Source organism: Magnolia sinica, chromosome 4, assembly GCF_029962835.1.
Source record: "Magnolia sinica isolate HGM2019 chromosome 4, MsV1, whole genome shotgun sequence".
Taxonomy (NCBI): Eukaryota; Viridiplantae; Streptophyta; class Magnoliopsida; order Magnoliales; family Magnoliaceae; genus Magnolia; species Magnolia sinica.
This window is the reverse complement of record NC_080576.1, coordinates 38085488-38104041: the sequence shown is the minus strand read 5'-3', so window position 1 is coordinate 38104041 and position 18554 is coordinate 38085488. Positions and strand designations below refer to the sequence as shown.

At 40.4% G+C, this 18554-nt stretch overlaps 2 protein-coding genes and 1 non-coding gene across 3 annotated transcripts; all 3 read right to left on the bottom strand.

Moving 5' to 3' along the window:
* Positions 1-429: 429 nt before the first annotated feature.
* On the bottom strand, positions 430-4479 carry LOC131243038 (serine/threonine-protein kinase TOR-like). The gene is made up of 4 exons (XM_058242101.1): positions 4459-4479; positions 4289-4384; positions 3764-3894; positions 430-659 (listed from the first exon to the last, which is right to left on the bottom strand). Exons 3-4 carry the CDS (start codon positions 3880-3882, stop codon positions 551-553), a joined length of 228 nt encoding a protein of 75 aa, XP_058098084.1. The 5' UTR covers positions 3883-3894; positions 4289-4384; positions 4459-4479; the 3' UTR covers positions 430-550.
* LOC131244125 (uncharacterized) lies at positions 4476-17490 on the bottom strand. The gene is made up of 5 exons (XM_058243779.1): positions 17344-17490; positions 16933-17055; positions 6626-6817; positions 5915-5980; positions 4476-4719 (listed from the first exon to the last, which is right to left on the bottom strand). Exons 1-5 carry the CDS (start codon positions 17488-17490, stop codon positions 4594-4596), a joined length of 654 nt encoding a protein of 217 aa, XP_058099762.1. The 3' UTR covers positions 4476-4593.
* LOC131244693 (small nucleolar RNA R71) lies at positions 10413-10519 on the bottom strand. The gene has a single exon (XR_009170471.1). It is a non-coding gene; the product is annotated as a small nucleolar RNA R71 (small nucleolar RNA).
* Positions 17491-18554: the final 1064 nt, after the last annotated feature.

The window sequence follows — 18554 nt, the reverse complement described above, 5'->3', positions numbered from 1 at the left end:
AAAACTGTAGCTAAAAAGGTTAAAAACTATGGCTAAAGCCTTTAGCCTCAGTTTTGTCTCAGTTGTCCAAACCGAGGTTGAAACCCCCGTGGCTAAAGGCTTTAGCCTCAGTTTTAGCAACCAGGGCTAAAATGACTTTTATAGCCTCGGTTCTTCAAGTGAGGCTAAAAGAACTTTTTTAGCTTTAGTTTTCTCGAAATGAGGCTAAATCAAAATTTTAGCCTCCATTGTTTCCAACTGAGACTAAATCCAAATTTTAGCCTCAATTGCCTCCAACCGAAGCTAAATCTATTTTTAACCTCAGTTCACAACAACCGAAGCTAAAGCTTTAGCCACGGGAATTTCAGCCTTGGTTCTCAATAACCGGGGCTAAATCCAAGCCTCGGTTACAAATTGAGGCTAAAAATATTTAATTTTTTTAAATATTTATTTAACTACTAATCCATTCATTCAATTCACTCATGAAACAATCAATCATAAAAGCCACAATACCAACAAAACAGTTAACAACAGTCTATTTAAAGTTTTCAAAATAAACTCAATCAAACTATTACACAACATTAGGTTCCACAAATAATACAAAGTCACGACGCAAGATTTGGATATGACTTTTGCTTGGCTGATGAACAACTACAGCTTGTTCGGTTGTCTGAAAGCATCTACAAAGAAGAAGAACTCGCCATTAGCAATAATTTATAGTAGAGTCCATCATATCAACAGTTCAGATCGCTCCACTGGCATGTCCCTGGCTCCTAATTTTACTTTTAACAACTCTAGAGGTTTCTTTCTCAGCATTTAAATGTCCAAAAAGCAAAGTTACCATATGAAGTCTAAAATAGACTTGTTTGATACATGTACAAGCATATGGATATCCGAGCAAAAACATATGAGAGCAAAAGAAATGAAAGAAACCTTCATTGCTACTTTGCAATAAGACAGAAACATCAATATCATTGTGATATATGTCAAAAATGGTACAGATCTTCAGTGGGGGAAAATGTTATTCAATCCAATAGTCAGTTTATGGATGCTAGCAGAATATATCAACCTATATGCATGCACACAAACATTGTACATGTGGCACAAGCATGCAGCGATTGAATGCTAGAAAGAGTGCTGCTGCAGGACATGAAAATTAAATATGATATGGGAGATTTCAGGCTTAAGATCACGTTAGTTCAGAAACAATTACACAAATTCCATATCCCACATGAAAGTCCAAACATTCAATTAAGGGGAATCTATGCGGGTTCAGGCCTACACATGATAGGGCTAGATCAATAAAAATTATGAACCAAACGATAATCAAAGATAAGAAATAATCATCCACACATGCATAGTAATCAGTCCCTAATCCAAGGGATTCACCAATTTCAAATCAAGGAACCCTAGGGTAAGAAAATGGGCATAAAATTGGAGATTTGAGTAATTTAGGGTTAGGTTTAGGAATTTTGGGTGAAAGCGGAGTGAAAGAGAGGAGAGAGACGAACCAGAGAAGTACCGCACGCATGGACAACAACAATGGGCCAGACGCACATGCGTGTGATCTCGGCCGCATGTGTGTGGGGCCCACTATTCAGAAAAAGGCCACTTTGGCCCTGGTCGGTCAGGGATGGACTCCAAAACCTCCAAATCTCAGCTCGATCCGATGTACGGTTTGTGCGGGTGCTCCGTCGAAGTTTTAGCCCTCATGTAGGGCTAGATTCTGAAATTCTGCTGTGGGGAGGAGAATTGCTGCAATAGATGATTGATTCGAAGTGTAGATGATGGAGTGAGCTGAGAAGATGGGTAGTAGAGATGGTGATAGATAGGGGTGAATCGGGATAGATGTGGCTTCGCACCACGGTACTTAACCCTTCAATAAAGGGAAGGCTTCGCACCCAATTAGGCTTCACAATTCTAGAAAGTAGGAAAACGTAGAATTTTTATTAATCTTCAATCAAATAAAAGAACTACAAGGGGTGCCTATTTATAGGGAAAACCCTATACCTCAAAACTCGCGTCATGTGCATAACCTATTACTTGGCGATGAAATAAACTAAAATAAAAATCAATCAAAGAAATCTACAGCGTTCACGATGTTCTAAATAACATAAATAAGCAAAACCTAAAATATGAAATCAATCCGACTAGTGGGCCACAATCATGAGATCCCATGATGGGCTTTTCTTGACTAACGGGCCCACTCTTTTAAATCAAAATTTCATCTTCTAGGTAGGAAGCCCTCCCTGGACGTCGTCATCTATCCAGATCGACGATAGAGCCCTCCTTCTGGCGTACGTGCGTGGGAGGGGGGGCCTCCCCCGTGTGCACGTGATGTCCCCATCAAGTGCTAGTATCAACAGACAAAAATCTCACCAGGAATAAACAAACATACTAAAGAGGTATAAAACAACAAGTTGGTTCAGGTCAGGTACTTAATAGGGTAGACATTTTGTGTGCGACTGTCCATGTGTCAAATGAACACAACTCCCCGTGCTATCTTCCCTATTACGACCTGAGAAAGTGACTAAACCCAAAAACAAAAACAGAAATAACTCTGCTTTTAACCTTTTGGAACATCAGGTCAATGGAATCTTGGCAATGGTTAAGTGAGATGTATGCAGGACCTTCTTGAACACATCTCACTCAAGTTTATTCAATGCACACACCATGGTTCTTCACAAACTGTTTAATTAGGGACCTAATAGCTGACACTTCAAATGTGCTAGGAAAGTAATTTTTTTTTAGTCCATGTATGGTGGAGCATACCAGTTCAATTGTGCTTATAACCATCCAAATCTCAGAGGACGTAATTTTATAGATACTTACAGCAGGAGGGAAAAAAAAAAAAACCCATAACAACAATAGATGATTAGAACTCACTATGGAAGGGATTCCTGGATGGGTGAGAACATAAGCATATCCTTGCATGACTTTATCCGAAGGGAATGGCTATAACTGTTGTGTGGATCCTGTATCATGATTGTCGATGAATGTGACACTCTTTTCTGGCCACAATCCAATCATTCCGGGCGGTCTCCCATCCACGTCCTTCATCCACCACAATTCCCCTTGCACTGCAGCTTGGAGAACCCCTTTAGTTGTAAAATCAAAGGCTGTCGCAATCCACCAGCTATTTGAACCCAATCCACCAGCTCCTTCAACAATTTCAATAGTAAACCAAGCAGTTATGGGTACTCTTTGTATGGAGCAATCACATAACTACCAAACGAAAGAAATCAATCCGACATTAATCAAAACTAAGGATTATCGCTACGAGTTATAGAAACCTATTTAAAGGGAAACTCAAAATGCATCCCCAGTTTAGTTAATATAAATGCTCACGGATCAAGAAGCAGAACAGTAGAGAGTTAACCTGGGCTCGCCTTTTGTAGACACAATCATGGGGAGTTCTCATTAAAAGAAATTAGAGAGGACCAGTTTGGACCAATACTTGCAAGGAAAAATAAAATTCACAAAGGTAGAAGCCCCTTAGAGATCACTTTTTGGGAATTGAAAATCTTTTCTTTTGTTCCTCTTAGCGAAAGCATATCATTTTATTTATTTAATGTCAATCAAATGGAACTTAAGAAAAATTTGGAATTGTATTGGCGACTGAAAGAAGAAACAAGATGTGTCCTGAGAACTGGTTATCGAGACTCTTAGAAAGCATGCCATTTGGGGCAAGCTATTACCAATCATAGCTAAGACTGGTCAATGACCATGCAATGTCAGGTGATGTAATATTAAATTGAGAACAGCAAATCAGAGGACAGCATACCCAGCGCTCTGTACAACTTGACCAAGAGTTGCGACAGCCACTTCACGCTTTATAACAGTAGTTCCATCCAAGAGGGCTTCAACAATTACTGGCATTAGTTCACCAAGATATTGCTTCATTCCAAAACTTCCCTATAACAAGGACCACAACAAACGAATTAAGATCACACCATTGCTAATAGAGAAAAAACATTCACGTGGAAACATGACTCGTAAGTGATTATCCTCACATCATGTGGTCCCCAAAGTGTAATGCAGCAAGCATGCTAGCCTCTATGAAAGGAGGTAGATACCAAAATGACAACATGATCACTACTTGTTACAAATTAAAGTAAACAAGCAAAAACTCCTAGAGCAATGCTTCGATAATTTAGCATCAAAATAGAACCTTTTCATCATTCCTTTTCATACCACCCACATAAAAGGCAAGCTAATTTAAAGTATCAGACTTGATGAAATTGGAACTTGTACCATAGCACACTGCGTGATTCAAAATATAACCCAAAAAATAGGGAAGTAAACCCACCACCCTAGCAAGCTCCCCAACAGTTGCAAGAACTCCAGTGACAACACCAGTATTAGCATTTGGCCCGGTGCCTTCCCTTAGCTTCACCACAAGTGCCTGAAATGTGACAACCTCACTAGATGAGATGGCATACATTTAGCTTGTACTAAGGACCAAATCATTGAGTTGACCTTGTGTATCGGAGCAATGTATGGAAGAGAAAAGTTGTGATCTGAATATTTCAAAGATAATGATGTGAAACAAATAAAAGGGCATCCATTTCCCCATAAATCAATAATATTATTGGCAAGTAGATATCTTTCAGATTACCTTTGCTCAAGATGCATCAACAATTGTATGAGATGGCGACGAAGTGCAGGCAGAACATATGCTGGATTCTTTTCAGACGATCTGCCAGCAACTGATATAGCAAACTCTCGAACATCAAAATCCTATGACATGGAAAAAAAAAAAAAGATAGTGAACATGCCCCTATGTTCATAAACATTTTTCAAATAAAGATAACAGTTCAAATGCTCATAGAAGAGCCATTGGCAGGTTGTAAAGATTGAACTGGAGGAAAGGAGAGAATGGTCCAACAAAAAGCGAGAGAAAAAAGAAATTCAACCATTCAATATATGGTCTTCATTTCCTAAACAATAGAATAGATCAGAGGCCTGAAATTGACTGAAGAACAGGTCCCCCAAGTCAAAATCAATGTGCATAAAAAGGTACAAACTCCACAAAAGAGAACTGATCACCAACAGCCAGCCACATGCTAACTTAGCAGGCAGCCCCATCTCAACTGCCTGCATGTCACATCAGTGGGAGATCGGATCCATGCAAAATGAGACCCACCATGAAGCTCACCTGCCTCAAAAATCAGACCAATCCACTCATTAGGGGGCCGCACCTGTGTTGTATCAGACCATTGACCACCCATTGATTTCAACAGTGTGGCCTACCTGATAGGTGGATCGGCCTGATTTTAGCAGCAGGTGATCTTTGATGTGGGACCCCCAGTTTCGATGTATTTATTAACCAAACGTTATGCTTGTTTGATTATCTGACCATCAAATTGGTGGATGCTTATTGGATGGTTATTTTCCACTTACCAAGAAGAGCATTTACTAGACCCCCAGAACAGGTCTCTAGTGACCAAGAATCTATCTATCTGAACATCCTCGTTTCAGCTATAATCATCCTATACTGGTGAAAAATCAGCAATCCAGACAGTCGAGATTGTATTCTTGGATTGGAGATATGATTTTTGTGTCTTACTGTGAATTTGAACTGATAGTTGCTGAATTCTGAACAGATTCCACACGTCAGAGCTTGTAAATAGATTTAGTACAAAAACTAATGCATTATTGATGTGGACTTAGATATGTAATGCCTGGTCCAATGCAGTTCCCTAGTTGCTGCACTCCCAAAAGGGTACAACAATTAAACCATACACCAAAAGATAATGACATTTGAATCCTTTTTCTGTTTTCTACTTCCACACTATTTCAATTTTCACGTCTCCCCAAAGAAAAGAATCTCATGTCACCCTATTGATCAGCAGCAATTCATCATTTCTTCTAAACAAGATATGTAAGAATCTAGAAGAGATGGAACACAAAATAAAAAGGTGGGACTGCTCACCTTTATTCGAAGTTCCTTCATTGGATGAGGTGTCAGGTAAGCTCGGATTGTGGTAACAATAGGCCCCTAAAATGGAAGAAGGGAATATATGTAAGAATCTAGAAGCATTGTACAATACCTTTTCTTTCAAGAAAAGGAAAGAGAAAAAATAAAATATAATCTAAAAGTCGAGATATCATCTCGATTCACATTGGCAGAAACAAAATGCAGGATGCTCGATTAAGAACATAAAAGAAGGAATGATCCGCTCGAGAAAGAAATTTCTCTTCAGGATCTGAAAGAACAAAAGCCAGGAAAATGAAAACAACAACAGAAATCAAAATCGCTGCAAATAACAGAAAAAATAAAGATCCAGAGCGAGATAAACTCGCTAGAAATCAAGTATTTTAGAGATTTCATCAAAATCCCCAATATAAAAGGTACAATCAAACGAAATCATCTGCTGAAAAGAGATCCAACAAGAAGTATCGGCATACAGAGAGAGGAATCCTTCAAAGAAAGAGCGTTTTAGAGCTTTCGAATTACCTGAAAGCAGTATCGGCATACAGAGAGAGAAAAAAGCTTCAGATAATAATAAAAAATTTAAAATTAAAATAAAAAAAATATAAAAAAAAACGCAGCAGAATCTCACTAAACACATTCAAAAGAAAAAGAGAAAGCAGAGGGATTTCAGTAAAGAAATTGGGCCCAAAGAAATTCCAACAAGAATACCTGTAAGATCGAGCTTCTTCTTCGTTTCGATTCCTCCAATCGAAGATCCAAAACGAGGAAAAGAGAGATTAAATTGCTCGCCTCTGTCTGATCGAAATACGAGCGCTTTTGATTTTGATTTTTCTTTTCTTTTTCTTCTTTCAAGGAAACGATGATAGAGAGAGAAAGGACTGGCCTTGGAGAAATTTCCGACTGTACGACCCATTTAGGGCCCATTTCCGAGACGAAGCCCACCTCATTTTACCTTCCAAGAATAAGCCCCGGCTGTACGGACACCTTCCCAAAGGTAAAAAATGCCGCTACTTTTCCTTCCGCAGGAGGATCGGCCGCTGACGCTCCTCGAACTCCGAGTTGTACGAATGGTTCAAAAGATATCAAAGTTACATAGCCCTACAGTTATGTATTTATTATATCCACAACGTTCATCCATATATTTCGAGATCATTTCGGAGCATTATCAAAAAAAAAAATCATACCCAAAGATCAACGGGACACACCACGAAGAGCAGTGGGAAAATTGATTTTCACCGTTAAAAATTTTGTAGGGCCACCGTAACATTTATTTTCCATCCAATCTACTGGTAAGGTCACAAAGACTTGGATGAAGAGAAAAAACAAATTTCATAATAATCCAAACTTCTGCGATCCCTAAAAGGGTTTCAATGGTAGACGTTCAATCCTCCACTGCCTTTTACAATGCGGTCCACTTGATAGCTAAATCTGTCTTATTTTTTGTCTTAAGACTTAATACGAGTTTGCCAAAGAGATGGACGGTTTGGATATAACACATACCTCATAAAAGGACCCACAAAGGCAGTGGGGATTATAACAAGGAAAGAAAAAAAAAAAAGCCTGGAACCTATGGCTACGGATTATAACCGTAGCCATAACCGCAGCCCATGCTTTTTCGATATGTCCTTTACTATGTATCGAATGCCTTTCGATATGTACTTCGATGTATCGAAGGTCTTTCAATATGATCGAAAAAAGTCTAGAACTGTCCAACGAGTTTGCATAAAAAATCCTGCAATTTTCGATACATATCGAAGTGTATTCTATATGTATCAAAGCTACAGCTACAGATTATAGCCGTAGCTATAGCTGTAGTCAGTAAAAGTCTATGTAAATTTTTTATTTTTATTTTTATTTTTTTACATGGAGAACTTTATTCTACCTACAATTTTCTCTAATACATATTTATATAAATATGTATATATAAGCATATAAAATTTTTTTTCCTCTTTTTTTCATTTCTTTCTTTATTCATTTAACAAGAATATCATCTAAACCAAAATTAGTTACTTGACATACCATATATGATTTTGGGGTAGGATAAGCTACTTTAACCAACTAACCTTGTTATTTTCCAACATTCCATCAGGTCGATGGTCGAAAATCCATTTCATTCACTTCGCGGACAATTTAAATCAGTTTGCGGTCAATTTTATTTATTGCATTTACTTCGTGATCAATTCCATGCATTTCAAGGTCAATCTCGATGATTCCCCTTCACTTCACGGTCAATTCCATGCATTTCACAGTCAATTCCGGCGATTTCGTTTAGATTCACGGTCATTTCCATGCACTTCACGGTCAATTCCCTTCACTTCACGGTCATTTCCATGCATTTTACGGTCATTCCCAGCAATTCTGTGTTCATTCACGGTCAATTCGACGCACTTCACAGTCAATTCACTTCACTTCACGGCCATTTCCACGCACTTCGCGGTCAATTCACTTCACTTCACCGTCATTTCCATGTATTTCACGGTCATTCCCGGCAATTCCGTGTTCATTCATAGTCAATTCGATGCACTTCACGGTCAATTCACTTCACTTCACGGCAATTTCCACGCACTTCACGGTCCATTCACTTAACTTCACCATCATTTCCATGCATTTCACGGTCATTCCCAGCGATTCCGTGTTCATTCACAGTCAATTCGACGCACTTCATGGTCAATTCACTTCACTTCACGGCCATTTCCACGCACTTCGCGGTCAATTCACTTAACTTCACCATCATTTCCATGCATTTCATGGTCATTCCTGGCGATTCTGTGTTCATTCACGGTTAATTCGACGCACTTCATGGTCAATTCACTTCACTTCACGGCCATTTCCATGCACTTCGTGGTCAATTCACTTAACTTCACTGTCATTTCCATGCATTTCACGGTCATTCCCGACAATTCTGTGTTCATTCACGGTCAATTCACTTCACTCGCACCGCCCGTGCACCGGACGGTCAGCCCGGTCAAAGACGGGCTGACCCGTCTTCTTCTTCCGCAACAACAGCGGACGGACGCCGTCCGTCCGTTTTTCATCAGTAGGCCCCACTCGCTCTCCAGATGATAAATCTGGACCATTCATCAGACTCCCAGGGTCCATGTTACTATGGCCTAGGTGGAGAAATTTCAAGATACATCGGAGATTGATTTTCGATCGTTCAAACGGAAGACGGACGGCCGGTTTAAAAATTCAATGGGCCACACTCAACCCAATCCAAAACCAACCATCTCAAAACGTTTTTTTGAGGAGAAACTAATGGACGTAGTGGATTTCGAAGATACCAAGTATGTGGAGCCCACCAACTCTCATTCAAGAAACAGAGCCTTCCGTTTCGGTCTCTGCTGCGAAAGCTTGAACAGGGACTTGCGGCGGATCACTTTAGGCCAACACCGTGTATCAACGGTTAGATCCGAACCGTTTATGAGACTCAAACCACTCCTCTCACTCAGGCCTAGGTGGATAGATTTCAAAATACATCGGAGATCGGTTTTTGATTGTCCGAACGGAAGATAGACGGAGGAACTGTTTCAATTGATGGGCTGCACTAAACCTGAGAAAAAATACTCCTTCTTGACTGAAATTCCGAGAGAAATTCAATGGACGGGTCGGATTTCTCGTCTGACATCAATCCTAGGCCCATCAATCATCACAAATGCATAAGGCTTTGCTTTTTGATTCCTGTGTAAACAGGGAGTCCGGCTCCGTTACAAACTAACTGCGAAAGAGAAGTCGGTGCTCGACTCCAGCCAGGCCTCTCCTGAGAGAGGGAAAGTGGGAGGATGGGGAGGATCAACCGAGGTTGGCTGCTGGAACGTGGGAGAGAGAAAGAGACAATAGTGCTGTTTTTCCTCTTTTCTTTTATATTTCTTTTTCTCTTTTTATTTGCTTTGTTTAAAAGGTTCAGCCCATTCATGTGTGGCTAAACCTCTTAGCTAGGGCTAAGAGGTGAAGCCTGTAGCGAGATGGGAGATATTATTTCATACTTTTAATTTAAATTCATGAACTGAATTTGATTTTAGTTGATTATTAAAGGAATGTTTTTTTCTTAGTCTTTAATGGTCTGTTGTGACTGAAATTACAATGGGTCTGCAATGGCTTTGAATATTTCTTGTTTCCTTTTGATGTTTATGACGTCAGGAAGCCCTGTTGTTCACCATCGTCTCCTGGGCATGGTTGGATGATGATACCCTTCCTAACTTTCATACATTATTGATTGGTTGGTAATTAGTTTAATCCTGTTGTTTGCTTTGTCTCCTGGGCATGGTTAGATGATGGAATCCATTCTAATTCATATACCTTTCAGGCTGATTGTATCCTCAGATACATTATATTTTCCTAATGTATCTGAGGATACACTCAGGCTGAAACTCTTTCCTTTTTCCTTAAAAGAGAAAGCTAAGACGTGGTTATATTCACTGCGTCCTAGATCCATTGGCACATGGAACGACATGCAGAGGGAATTCATAAAAAATTCTTCCCACATCATAAAACGATTACCCTCAGAAAAGCAATCATGAACTTTGCCCAAAAGGAAGATGAAACATTCTTCCAATGTTGGGAAAGGTTCAAAGATTTGGTCAGTTCATGCCCACAACACGGATTTGAAACGTGGCGCATTACAAATTTTTTCTATGATGGACTGACATCGTCCATGTGCCAAATGGTCGAGACAATGTGTAATGGCGAATTCATTAATAAAAATGTTGACGAGGTATGGGATTACCTCGATAGTCTTGTCGAAAAAACACAATCATGGGACTATTACCCAAAGTCGAACACCACGTCTAGGCCGACTCAATTAAAGGAGAAAGGTGGATTATATCTCTTGAAAGAAGAGGATGATCTCAAGTGTAAAGTGACTACGCTCATAAGGAAAGTTGAGGCCATGGAAGGAAAGAAGGATAAGGTTAATGAAATTGTTTGCGGCATCTGTGATTGCAACATTCATACAACTGAAAATTGTCTTACAATACCCACCTTTCGAGGAGTGTTGAATGAACAAGCGAATGCCATAAACAACTATCAAAGACCTTTTACTGGACCTAACTCCAATACGTACAATCCTGGTTGGAAAAATCATCCAAACTTTAGTTGGAGGAATGGACAAACGGCTACCCCTCAAGGTTTCTTTAATCAAAATCCAAATCAAGTGAAACCTCAAGAGGAACCGGTTCAAAATTCCATACAAGAGCTGGCTCAGGCAATGAGAGGAATTACAGATTTTATGCAAAAGATAGATTCTCGTATGACGGTTATAGAAAAGGGGATGCTTCTTGCACAACCTCTCCCCAATCCTAAACCGCAGTATGAGATTAATGATCCCAGCTCTTCAAATCAGATGGGGCACGCTAAATCCATCACCACTCTTAGGAGTGGAAAGATCATTGATAAAACTCTTCCGGTTAGGCCCGAAAAGCCTCAAGAACTAGAAAAGGACAACAATGATGGATCTAGTGATGCCCCACAAAAATTAAAACTAAAACTTCTAGAGAAGCCAATTGCTCCGTTCCCCCAACGGTTGGTTTCACCAAAACCTCTCTCTAACTCTTAGGATATCCTAGAGGTGTTGAAACAAGTGAAAGTCAACATTCCTCTACTTGATGTCGTGAAACAGATACCTTCATATGCCAAATTCCTGAAAGACTTATGCACGACCAAACGACGGCAGAGTATTCAAAAGAAGATCTTCTTGACCGAGAAAGTGAGTGCCATCCTAAAGCAAGACGTGCCACAGAAATTCAAGGATCCCGGTAGTCCAACCATATCATGTGTAATCGGGGACCATCGAATTGATCATGCATTTCTTGACTTAGGAGCGAGCGTCAATCTGATTCCCTACGCCGTATATAAACAGTTAGGTTTGGGTGAATTAAAACTCACCCTAACCACACTACAACTTGTTGATCACTCTGTTCGTGTACCAAGAGGGATAATTGAGGATGTATTGGTCCAAGTTGATAGATTTTACTACCCTGTAGATTTTATCATCCTGGATACCGAACCCATCGATACCATAAGCACTCAGATCCTCGTCATTCTTGGCCGCCCATTCCTTGCCACTTCAAATGCAATTATCAATTGCAGGAATGGTGTCATGACTATGTCTTTTGGGAATATGACATTGGAGTCAAACATCTTTTTCAATAACGGCAGAAACTTAGAGGAGGATGACGATTTCCACGACATTAACATGATTGACTCTTTAGTGGAAGATACGATACCTCTAACCTTATCCTCTGACTCTCTAAAGACGTGCCTGGCCCACTCCCATGATTTTGATGATGACATGATTAGGGAGACGTGTGCCTTACTTGATACTGCACCGGTACTTGAAGTTAACCGGTGGAGGCCACAATTTGAAGAATTGCCACAAATCGATGTAATGCCTCTACCGTCTAACCTCAAGCTGCCGAAGCTTAACCTAAAACCTTTGCCCTCTAATTTGAAATATGCCTATTTAGGTCAAGATGAGACATACCCGGTGGTGATCTCTGCCCACCTGGAGAAAGAACAGGAGAGTATGCTCATATCTACTCTCATTGAGCATAAAGGAGCCCTGGGATGGACGATAGCGGACCTCAAGGGAATCGATCCCTCGATATGTACTCACTGCATATATCTTAAGGATAATGCAAAAACCGCTCAGCAACCACAACGTAGACTAAATCCAAACATGAAGGAAGTGGTTAAGGCCGAGGTTCTTAAACTATTAGACGTGGGTATCATATACCCTATATCTGATAGTCAATGGGTGAGTCCAACTCAAGTGGTCCCTAAGAAGTCTGGAATCACCATCGTAGCCAATGCTAATAATGAACTCATGCTAACTAGAGTCACTACTGGTTGGAGAATGTGCATTGACTACAGGAAGTTGAATACCGTCACGAGGAAAGACTACTTTCCTTTACCATTCATTGATCAGATCCTGGAAAGGTTAGCTGGTCATTCCTATTACAGTTTCCTTGATGGGTATTCGGGCTACAACTAGATAGAGATAGCCCTTGAAGACTAGGAAAAGACCACATTTACATGTCCCTACGGCACTTTTGCCTACCGAAGGATGCCATTCGGACTATGTAATGCCCCTGCCACCTTTCAGCGATGTATGCTTAGTATCTTTTCTGATATGGTGGGGCAATATCTAGAGGTCTTCATGGACGATTTCTCTGTTTACGGTCCATCTTTCAGCAAGTGCTTGAAAAGTCTTAAATGTGTGCTGAAAAGATGTGAAGAAAAGAACTTGGTACTTAATTGAGAGAAGTGTCATTTCATAGTTCAGAAGGGAATTGTTCTTGGGCATATCATCTCGTCCAAGGGAATCGAGGTAGATAAGGCAAAAATCGATCTTATCTCTAACCTACCTCCACCTAAGAACATCAGAGACGTGCGATCCTTCTTAGGACACGCGGGATTTTATAGGCGATTCATAAAGGACTTTAGTCTCCTCTCTCGTCCTTTATGTAATCTTCTTCAAAAGGATGCTCCGTACGAGTGGACTGAGCAATGCCAGGAAGCTTTCACTAAGCTTAAGGGCACGTTAACCACTGCACCTATCATGTAGGCACCCGACTGGAGCCTTCCTTTTGAGCTTATGTGCGACGCTTCTGATTATGCTCTTGGAGCGGTTCTAGGCCAGAGAAAGGATAAGAGATCCTAAGTCATTCATTACGCAAGTCGGACTTTAAATCCGGTCCAAGTGAACTACTCAACTACGGAAAAAGAACTCTTAGCCGTAGTGTTCGCCTTGGACAAATTTGGGTCTTACCTGATCGGATCCAAGATCATTATCTATACAGATCATGCGACACTGAAGTATCTTCTTTCTAAGAATGATTGTAAGCCCCGCCTGATACGATGGATCCTTCTACTCCAAGAATTTGATTTGAAAATTAAAGATAAAAAGGGAGTAGAAAACGTTGTGGTCGATCACCTTTCTCGCCTTAATACCTCTGATTCCCTTGAGATGACCCATATCAACGACATGTTCCCTGATGAACAACTGTTCAGAGTCTCTCATTCACCTTGGTTTACTGATATTGCTAATTATCTTGCTACAGGTGCCATACCGACATAGTGGACTACGCAAGATAAGAAGAAATTCTTCACCAAGGTGCACAACTTTTTCTGGGATGATCCTTATTTATTTAAATATTGCCCAGACCAAATCCTAAGGAGATATGTACCAGACGATGAGCATCAAAGCGTCATCTCCTTCTGTCACTCACAGGCCTGTGGTGGCCACTTTTCTGTTAAAAATACCACGGCCAAGATTCTGCAGTGTGGCTTTTACTGGCCCACTATGTTTAGAGACACTCATGAGTTTTGCAAAGCTTGTGAGCATTGTCAAAAATTGGGAGCATTGTCCCGTTGGAATATGATGCCTTTGAATCCCATCCTTATCATTAAAGCATTTGATTGCTGGGGCATCGATTTCATGGGACCATTCCCCCAATCGTTTGGAAATCTATATATTTTGTTCGCCGTGGATTATGTCACTAAATGGGTCGAAGCGATTCCGTGTCGAACTAATGACCATCGCACGGTCATTAAATTCCTAAAAGAAAACATCCTTTCTCGATTCGGAACACCTCGAGCCATTATTAGTGATAGGGGCTCACACTTTTGTAATAAACCATTTGAGAGCTTAATGAAGAAATACGGTATCTCTCATAAGGTGAGCACCCCGTACCACCCACAGACAAGTGGGCAAGCTGAGATTTCTAATAGGGAAATTAAAAACATTCTGGAGAAAACGGTTAACCCTGATCGTAAGGATTGGTCAATCCGATTGACCGATGCCTTATGGGCATACCGTACTACTTTTAAAACCCCTATTGGAATGTCTCCCTTTAGACTTGTCTATGGGAAAGCTTGTCACTTGCCTGTAGAGTTGGAACATAAAGCGTACTGGGCGATCAAAAATCTTAATTTCAATCTGGACAATGTTGGCTTGCTATGCAAACTTCAATTGAATGAACTTGAGGAAATCTGGAATGATGCATACGATAATTCGAGAATTTACAAGGACAAGATGAAAGCATTTCATGACCAACACATTTTGCCAAAATCATTCACGCCTGGTCCGAAGGTCCTTTTGTACAATTCTCGATTACATCTCTTTTCGGGTAAGCTTCGATCTCGTTGGACCAGCCCTTACATTGTTGTTACACTTTTTCCTCATGGGGCCGTTGAGATAAGAGATCCCGACAATGGCAAAGAGTTTAAAGTCAATGGACATCGATTGAAACCATTTGTCGAGAAATTTAATTCAGAGGACATGTCCATGCCCCTGACTGCTCCTATTTACCAGGATTGATCTCCTAGTCTGATGGAGGTATAGGTAGGTTTATCACTTTCATAGGACTAGGGTAGTTGCTTTATTTGTCTGGCTAAAGACGGTAAACTTAGCGCTCCTGGGAGGCAACCCAGCTCTTCATTTCATTTCGTTTTTATCGTTTATTAGTTCAATGTTTGTGGGTAACATTACTGCAAACCCTCACGAGACTACAACTCGTCCACTAGGGGCAACCTAGGGGTTTAAAAGCTTGTTGCATACGCTAAATGCAATCGAGAGCACCTACGAAAGTGGTATAGGTAGGATTTTATTTTTATTTTTGTGTTGCCTTCTCTCTCATGCTGACCGACGCCCATGTTGCGATCTCTTGGAAAGTGTCTCTCGATTCATCATCCAGGTACTATCTTCCCATCACTTCATATTTACTTTTCGTTGTCCCAAGTGCATTACATGCTCATATCTTTTACATTGAGGACAATGTAGATTTTAGGTTGGGGGTGGGAGATTAGGTGACCTAATCAGTATGTTCTTGGTCTTGAACAAAAATTGTGGAAATTTTTAAATTTTTTTTTTTTTTAGGATTTCTGATGAATTCGAAGTGATTTTGACGGCCATCTAGGGCACTTAGAATTTCAAGATGCATGATGTTGGTACTTTATGACTCTTGGATTCAGTTATCTATTAAGATTTCACAGTTAAATTTAAATTGTTAGTCCATGGTTAGAGGTTTTAAACATTGATGGAGTCATGATTTCACAGGTCACATTTCGCTTACACATTAAGATTTCAGTTTGATACTGAAGGGTTAATTTGGTGATCAGTAAGCATGGAAGGAACCATCTTGAAAAATTGCCCGTCATGATCAATTGAACGGAAAAGATACCGTTGACAGAGGTTAGGCAAGGACTCTTCACTATAGGTTTGCTCCCTATACGTATGGATTTCATTCCCTACGGATAATACGTAAGAAGGTTTGAGTACGCAGTCTTCACCATAGGTTTGCTCCCTATAGGTGAGGATTTGTTTTGGTATTACTTTTAATGAAAAAAAAAAATCAAAAGCTGAAGGAATGAAAAGATGATCTTCGAGGCAAGTGTTGATTATCATGGACTCTCTTACTGGTTACCAATGATATCCTGAAACAGAGAGTTGCGTATTAATGTTGAAAGCCGAGATTACACTATACACCTATGGAACTCAGTGTTTAGGATTGTTCTAATTGAGGGACTAATACTTTGAAATTGATTATGAAATTTACCATGTGTTTGAGTCTAGGAGAGAGTAAGGCCCAGCGTTCATGCAACGTAACGGTCTCGTATCTGAATTATTTTGCAAAAGTCACTCGAGTTCATACGAATTGTCCTGGAATTCTCAACTTATTTTCGCATATTTTGCTCGGGACTAGCAAAATGCTGGTTGGGGGTTGGGCAGACCCATTGTAATTTCAGTCACAACAGACCATTAAAGACTAAGAAAAAAAACATTCCTTTAATAATCAACTAAAATCAAATTCAATTCATGAATTTAAATTAAAAGCATGAAATAGTATCTCCCATCTCGCTACAGGCTTCACCTCTTAGCCCTAGCTAAGAGGTTTAGCCACACATGAATGGGTTGAACCTTTTAAACAAAGCAAATAAAAAGAGAAAAAGAAATATAAAAGAAAAGAGGAAAAACAGCACTATTGTCTCTTTCTCTCTCCCACGTTCCAGCAGCCAACCTCGGTTGATCCTCCCCATCCTCCCACTTTCCCTCTCTTTATAGAACTGTAGTCGGAGTAGAGCTGGCTGGAGTCGAGCACCGACTTCTCTTTCGCAGTTACTTTGTAACGGAGCCGGACTCCCTGTTTACGCAGGAATCAAAAAGCAAAGCCTTATGCATCTGTGATGATTGATGGGCCTAGGATTGATGTCAGACGAGAAATCCGACCCGTCCATTGAATTCCTCTCGGAATTTCAGTCAAGAAGGAGTATTTTTTCTCAGGTATAGTGCAGCCCATCAATTGAAACAGTTCCTCTGTCTATCTTCCGTTCGGACGATCAAAAACCAATCTCCGATGTATTTTGAAATCTATCCACCTAGGCCTGAGTGAGAGGAGCGGTTTGAGTCTCATAAACGGTTCGGATCTGACCGTTGATGCATGGTGTTGGCCCAAAGAGATCCGCCGCAAGTCCCTGTTCAAGCTTTTGCAGCAGAGACCGAAACGGAAGGCTCTATTTCTTGAATGAGAGTTGGTGGGGTCCACATACTTGGTATCTTCGAAATCCACTACGTCCATTAGTTTCTCCTCAAAAAAACGTTTTGAGATGGTCAGTTTTGGATTGGGTTGAGTGTGGCCCATTGAATTTTTAAACCGGTCATCCGTCTTCCGTTTGAACGATCGAAAATCAATCTCCGATGTATCTTGAAATTTCTCCACCTAGGCCATGGTAACATGGACCCTAGGAGTCTGATGAATGGTCCAGATTTATCATCTGGAGAGCGAATGGGGCCCACTGATGAAAAACGGACGGACAACGTCCGTCCGCTGTTGCTGCGGAAGAAGAAGACGGGTCAGCCTGTCTTTGACCGGGCTGACTGTCCGGTGCACGGCCGGTGCGTCTACACCATGTACACGCACTGTTTATGTAGGGTCCACTGTGATGTTCGTGAGACATCTGCTCCATCCATTTGCTCTGTCACTCCATTTAAGGCGTTGAGAACAAAATTGAAGCATTGTTCACTCCCCAAGTGTAGGGTTGTGATGTAGTAATAAACTCGGTAAGACCGAGGTCGAATCCACAGGGACTGAAACTTGTACGTTTCTTGAAACTAGATAGAAATAGAACTAGCCTAAGATGCAATCTAAATCAAATAGAATTTAAGGAGTAATTGTGGAATAATTATCTAATAACTTAAGGAATTCAAAGGAAGGAAACTAGGGATTCAGAGGATCCACTTGTAGAGATCAGGGAGATCTTATGCCTGCGTCAAGATTTATTGAATTTAAACTGAACTGACTTGATTTGGTTTTCAAGAGATGGAAGGTATATGAATTAGAATGGATTCCATCACCACACCATGCCCATGAGACAAAGCAAACAACAGGATTAAACTAATTACCAACCAATCAACATGCCATGAAGGTCAGGAAGGGTACCGTCATCCAACCATGCCCATGAGACGATGGTGAACAATAGGGCTTCCTGACGTTATAAACATCAAAGGGAAAAAGAAATATTCAAAGCCATTGCAGACCCATTGTAATTTCAGTCACAACAGACCATTAAAGACTAAGAAAAACATTCCTTTAATAATCAACTAAAATCAACATCAGTTCAGTCTAAACAAAAGGCACAAGTA